The following is a 6,588-nucleotide window of genomic DNA, read 5'->3' on the forward strand; positions in this document are numbered from 1 at the left end:
CTCCAGCCTGGGAGCACACCACCAAAACCTACAGTGCCATTAGCCACGCACTGTACTTTTTAAAAAAAAATTACTGTGGGGACATAAAGGCCCATCAAACAACTGAACATCTGGCCTACTTTGCTTGTGGCGAAGGCATTTATAGTTGAGTTAACAGAATCGGTTCTTTCAAGGATGTAAAATTGGCGCACTGTGAGGCAGTTACTCATTCTTTTTTTTAAGGATGCTCCAAACTAGCCACTAAAGAGATCATTACTCAAATGTTTTACATGGAAGAAAAGGACAGGCTGCCAAAAAGACGTGTAAGGCAGTTTACGGGCAGTATTTTCTGTGGAAGGGAGTGAACTCCCTTTTCCTGGACTTTGGCTTGTGTTAAAAATAGTGCGTGTTGTAGAAATGCACTGCAATCAGAAATAGATCAAATCCATAGAAGCATGGTGTGGGTTGTGATATGTAACATCGAGTCAAGTCGAGCTGATTTTAAGTTTAATATTGTAGTAAATTAAATAATAAATTTAATAGCTAACCTTAGCCGTTAGCTCGTATCATTTTTTCACATTGCACCGCTAATTAATGAAGCATTTTATGGTTTCTGATCATTCAACATAGAGTACATGCCTGGCAGCTACATCCCCAATCTGGAGGCCTAACCAAGTTTTTTTTTTCTTTATTTTGGTAATTTGCAGTTTTGATGCAAAGATCGGCCTCTTAAATATCTGAAAACGTTAGCTGTAGCGGACAGAGATCGAAAAACATGTTTAACCTTTATACACTTCGTTAATTAGGATGCCTGCAAGCAGCTACCAGTGATTGAGAGCAGCACTTTGAACGATTTAAGAGATCACTTGGAAGTGCACAAAAGCACACTCTTCTTTCCTAAATTGCCACACTGCATGCGGTTGCCATAACAGCACAGCGCTAATTTACACATGGTTAGCTTTTTTCAGCTATTTAAAACTAACAGATGGCTTGCTAACACTCAAACGGAGTCATCCAACACACACATTTCAATTTATTTCAGTTATTAACACATTTAAACCCAAAATAACTGCCTTAAAGCATGCAAGACCACAGAGTGTCCTCTGTTAACCCCTCTAAACAACTGATTCCTTCACAGTTGCTGAAAGAAAAGACCAAAAATATGTAAATGGACTTGCAAACAAGTCTTCCATTTACACAATCAAATACAAACCTTTGACAGAGAGAAGCAATGTAGTTAGGTCAATTTGCAAAACCCCTGAAATGCAAAAAATTCTTTCAACACTTTCTCAAAGAGAGAAGTGGGGGGTGGAGTAATAAATCAGAATTATGTAAGTATCTATTAGTCACGCTATTTGCGGACTGCTGTGTCGATTATAGTCTCTATCTACGTGTTTTTGGTCTGACTGACTGTACATGTGGGGTGGATGGGGTTGACATGAACTGTCCCACAGTCCCTCCCACTGGGTATGGCATTCAGGTGCAACTCCCTCCCTTCTACTATAAAGCCTCTCATGTTAGCAGCATAAACTTCAGACTTCAACTCATGGTAAAGTCTTTACAGCTTTCACCAAAAACAACAACAACAAAAAAAAACCACACAGCTAAAGTAGTAAAGAACAAACTTGGATGTGCACCATTAATTTTGTACATCACAACACAAACTAGAGCCAGAGGTAAGTGAATTTGTCGCTGATTTCTATTTGAGTAAGTTTTGTAAAGAATTTAAATTCTGCAAAATTGGTGAAAAAATTCTGAATCACTGGAAGAAAATATTTTATTTATTTATGCTGTTCTGTGCAGAAAACTCCACATGTTACTGCAATAATGTGTCTAAAAGAGCTTCATCGTTCAGATGTTGTGGTAATAGATAAGGCATGACCGCTTCAGTGCCATTTCTGTCTGTTTACCATTGGCAGCTCCCAGCCAACATGAGATTATCTCTGCACACCATCATCTGCTGCTGTGTTTTCACCACAGTCCTGCCATTGGTAAAAGGGGCCACAGGAGAGACCAACGCCAGCCTGAGAAAAAGGTAAGCTCTCAGAACATTGTGTTCATTCTACATTCATCTAGTAGAATAAGATGCCCACTGTTGGTAACACAAGGAACTTTTATGCCAAGTAGATTCTGAATTTTAGTTTTTTCTTGACATAAGGGATTATTAAGCCAATAATGATAGATATATGTTTTTTTTTTTTTACTTGAATATAGTATAGCTACATCAGCACTACATTTCATAATGGGCAAAGTTGTAGTGTCTTCAGTGGACACTGTCTCTGAATGTCTTTGACATTTATTCATTGCAATTTCCTTTTACTCACTACATGTACGTGTGTATGAACATATTTAGATTGTATAAAGTGCTTTGAGTGGTTGAGTAGAGTAGAAAAGTGCTATATATATATCACTTAACATCAGTGATAATGTGACAGAGTTGAAGTTTTGTGGTTAACTACCTGTTTGATCTTTGTGGCAGGTCTAGAGTATGGCTGCAGAGCCATATGAAGAGAGACTTGCGCAGTCGCTTAGTGACAGGCGATGACCAACATTTTGGTGGACCGCAGCAGGACAGGCTTGCCAAAACTCTACCAACCCCATCAAGGTAACAAGAAACATTGGATTGGTGACCTAGAGTCACATAGTCATTCAGTGTGCTCCTAGTTATTTTCCTACTTAGAATACCCCCATGGCTGTCATTTATGAGAGGTGTTCAAATTTTAAAAGTGTTAAAATTCAGAATTTTGAAGCATCTATTTTTGTTCAAGACGCTACAAATGAAGTCTGAAAATGATCCATTCTCTACTGGATAAAACATGCAAAAATCTAGATATGAAACATTTTGGATTTTACACACTGTGAACATATTATGTGTTGCCAAGCTAGACTTAACAGCACCTCTAAAGCAGTAAATCTTCCCCTTTTTTCCAGCTTTGGCCCAAATATAAGGTCCAGGAGGTCAACGTCAAGTCAGTCTGGTTGCCTCCTAATCACATGTATATACCACGACTTGTTCTACCGATTGAGCCTGACAAAGAAGAACGCTCAAACAGACACCACTGCTCCTAAATCAAAGATGGGACCGGGTGGCTTTGGACGTCGCCGCCGCTCACTTCTGGATGCCACTCAGCTCATCCTCGAGACAGGAACGCATAGATGGAGCACGGAAACTGGTCAGCGAGTCAGCAACCCCAAAAGCACCCACACGGTGGCCTAGGGCAGGCATGAGAAAGCAAAGGAGAGTCCCTGTTGGGGTTATGTGAGCACTGCAGATGAAGATTAGTCCACGCAGAACTTTTATTCCACAGATTCGGCGCTAGATATAGCGAAAGACTGGCTGCTACATCTGCACAGCCCATCGGAGGAAGCTCAAACCACTCTGGATGAAAGGAAGATTGAAATAAATCAAACTGAGACGTTTGTGTGCACATGCTTAGGTTCAGGTTTCAGTGTCTCTGAACAAGTGTTTGATTTATTGATGAATTCAAGCCAGACCTATGGGACTTGACAAGAATGTCTGTCTCTTCTTCAGCATCCAAAGCGAGCTTGGCAGCTGAGACAGAAGACAATTCATGTGGATCTTCTCCGAAACACAAAGCTTGGAGGAACACATTCTGCAACAAGGGAGCCTTTTTATTTTACTTTTTCTTCAAGGAATCAGCATTACTGGGCCCCAAACTATCAAATGCAGAATCCTCACAAAACTGAACTGAATGTATCGAATTGCTTGTTAGCTACAATTTTTATATATAGATAAACATATAAAATATGTACCTTATATGTTAAAATATGAAAGACTACCTTATAATGTATGCAACTATAATTTCCAACAACAAAACTACATATTAAACATCTTTAGTTTAACTTCAGTGAAGTATCTGATGTATCTGAAATGTGTCAATTTTTTTGTTTTGCTTTTTTATTTCTATGTATGTATCTAAACAATGAGTTGTACCATTTGCCTTCACTTGATTACACCTTTTTGGAACTTACTCATATTTAACATGTCTTATGCATATTTATCTGCACCTGAAGCAAAGCAGGCCTTTTAGTTTGGGGCTGAGCTTTCACTTAAAGGGAAGGAGAAGGATTGATGAGCTGATGAAAGTGCTGTGCTGCCATCTAGCTTTGCAGCAGGCTTATGTGTAACAAATGCAGGCCAAGCCATTTCAAAGCATCTACTTTGGTGTGTTAAATGTTAGGTTTATCGCCTCCTATATTTGAATGTTATAAATCATAATCATTTGCTCACAATTCAGCTGAAATTACTTGAAAAGGTATTACTGAACCAGATTAATGTCTTGCTTCGAATACCAGGAACTGTAATAATTTTCAGTAATAAATGAACAAATAAAACAATAAAATAAACTTGAAGAAACCTTTCTTCTGTGATCCACATCAATTATTTACCTTGTGTGTGTCTGTGTGTGCGTGTGTGTGCGTTCGTGTTAGGGGGAAACACATGGCGTGTCCCTTGTCATTTAAGGATTGCGTGTGCTGTTTAATAAAATTAAACTCTGAGTCATATTGAGAGCAAAATATGTGACCCAGTGGTTTACATTCCATTCTAAAAATAGCACTACTCATCACCTGCACTGTCTCAAGAAACACATGTACTAAAATTACATTTGTATTGGGTAAACATGTTGCTCGGATTGAGTAAGTTCGACCTCTCGGGACAATAAATTACGTTTTGGCACAAATGTGACAGTCCAAGTTCTGCTTAATGGAGAGGAGAGTGGTGTGCTCTTTTATATATTAGAAACACTTACATGAGGGCTAGAAAGATATAATCACTGTGGAATGTGACCCCCAACCCACACACACACACACACACACGCACCTCCCTGTATGCTGAGTGGTCACAGTGCCCTAAAATGATAAACAGATTTGACATAAATGACATAAATTTGACATAAAAACATCAACTTCCCCTCTAGGAGGATTAAATGCTACGATGGTCTCTGGCTTTGCTATGGGTTTGTTTGCAAAGAATCCTACAAACATTTGAAATATTCAATTATAAAAAGCTCATATTTCACCCATTGCTGTTGCCTGTGTTATTTAATGTGCAAGTAATGAACAAATGGCACACAGACATGTGAAGTTTTCTTTCTCTTGTCAAGTCCAGTAAAGAACTATCAGTCCACAAAATAAAGATGTTGGAGTGGTTCATCAACACATTGCATGTGCAGTATCTTGAAAATGGTCAAAGTACACCCTTTCATTTCTAAGGATTTACATATCAGGACATACAGTAAAAGCCAAATTGCAGAAGCTGTGTATGCAAAACTAAGCTGCTGCCATAGGAATTCAAAGCTTAGGTAACAACCAGGTGCTGTTAATCAAGTGCACCAAATTAACTGATCAACAGCAAGTTTGAGTGCCTCAATAAAAACACAGACATGCCGTCAGTTTGCTGTGGAGCATTGAGGTACATGTTAATACGTTAAAACGTTACTCATCCAAGTGACTTCCTCAGTCTCAGCTGACTGCAGGTTTTGCCCAATCTTATAAACACTACCTTTGCACGATGACTGAAACCAGCCCACTGAAGGAACATTGGGCTGTGAGGTCAGTTCTTTGATCATTGATATGCACATTTTCACGAGTACTACTTACAGAGTTGGGGAATGGCTGCAGTCAGAGCATTGTAAGATGGTGAAAGATGTCTTTCCCTTTTCACATAAATGGCCTCCTTGACTCTCTGCTCAAACCAGCATTCCTCCCTGTCCAGGGTATATACATCCTCATCACTGAATGAGTGGCCCTGGCCTGTAGGTGTAGACAGACTGCGGAGTCCTGGCCTGATGAGTTAGCTCTTCTGTGTTATGACATCTCGTCAGGCCAGGACTCTGCATTTATGCTAGTTTGAGTCATTATGCACATGTACTGTTTCTCCCACTGAAAATGCTACATCCAGATGAACAGAATACATTTTGGGGGATTTCCTTATCTGGAAGATAGAGCATGCATCAGGACACTCGACTTTTCTAGTGCATACAATACCATCAGGCGAACCCTCCTGGGTCATAAGCTGACAGGAATGCAAGTGGATACCTCTCTTGTGACCTGGATTATTGATTACCTGACACGAAGACCACAATATGTGTCTTCAACATTGTGTGTGTCTGACAAGATGATCAGCAACACGAGGCCACCACAAGGTACCGTCCTCTCCTTTCCTCTTCAGCCTCTACACCAGCGGTCCCCAACCTTTTTTGCGCCACGGACCGGTTTATGCCCGACAGTATTTTCACGGACCGGCCTTTAAGGTGTCGCGGATAAATACAACAAAATAAAACTAGTACCGGTACCGAAAAAAAAGATGATTTATTCATAACACACGTGAAAAGACCCAGGAAAACCGAGTAAACGATAAAAACGATAACAAAATAACACTGAAAACCGATAAAACCCCTGAAAACCATACATTTCACACCTGAGCCTCAACTCTCGCGGCCCGGTACCAAACGACTCACGGACTGGTACCGGTCCGAGGCCCGGGGGTTGGGGACCGCTGCTCTACACCACAGACTGCAGCCACTACACAGAGACCTGCCATCTTCAGAAGTTTTCTTATTACTCTGCAGTGGTTGGATGCATCAG

At 40.2% G+C, this 6,588-nt stretch overlaps 1 protein-coding gene across 1 annotated transcript; it reads left to right on the plus strand.

The window, feature by feature from the left end:
- The first annotated feature begins 1,532 nt into the window (after positions 1-1,532).
- admb (adrenomedullin b) lies at positions 1,533-4,350 on the plus strand. Its single transcript, XM_012922820.3, has 4 exons — positions 1,533-1,655; positions 1,899-2,014; positions 2,459-2,584; positions 2,911-4,350. The coding sequence occupies exons 2-4, from the start codon at positions 1,911-1,913 to the stop codon at positions 3,194-3,196; spliced, it is 516 nt and encodes a 171-aa protein (XP_012778274.3). The 5' UTR covers positions 1,533-1,655; positions 1,899-1,910; the 3' UTR covers positions 3,197-4,350.
- Positions 4,351-6,588: the final 2,238 nt, after the last annotated feature.

This window comes from Maylandia zebra, linkage group LG7 (assembly GCF_041146795.1).
Source record: "Maylandia zebra isolate NMK-2024a linkage group LG7, Mzebra_GT3a, whole genome shotgun sequence".
NCBI lineage: Eukaryota > Metazoa > Chordata > Actinopteri > Cichliformes > Cichlidae > Maylandia > Maylandia zebra.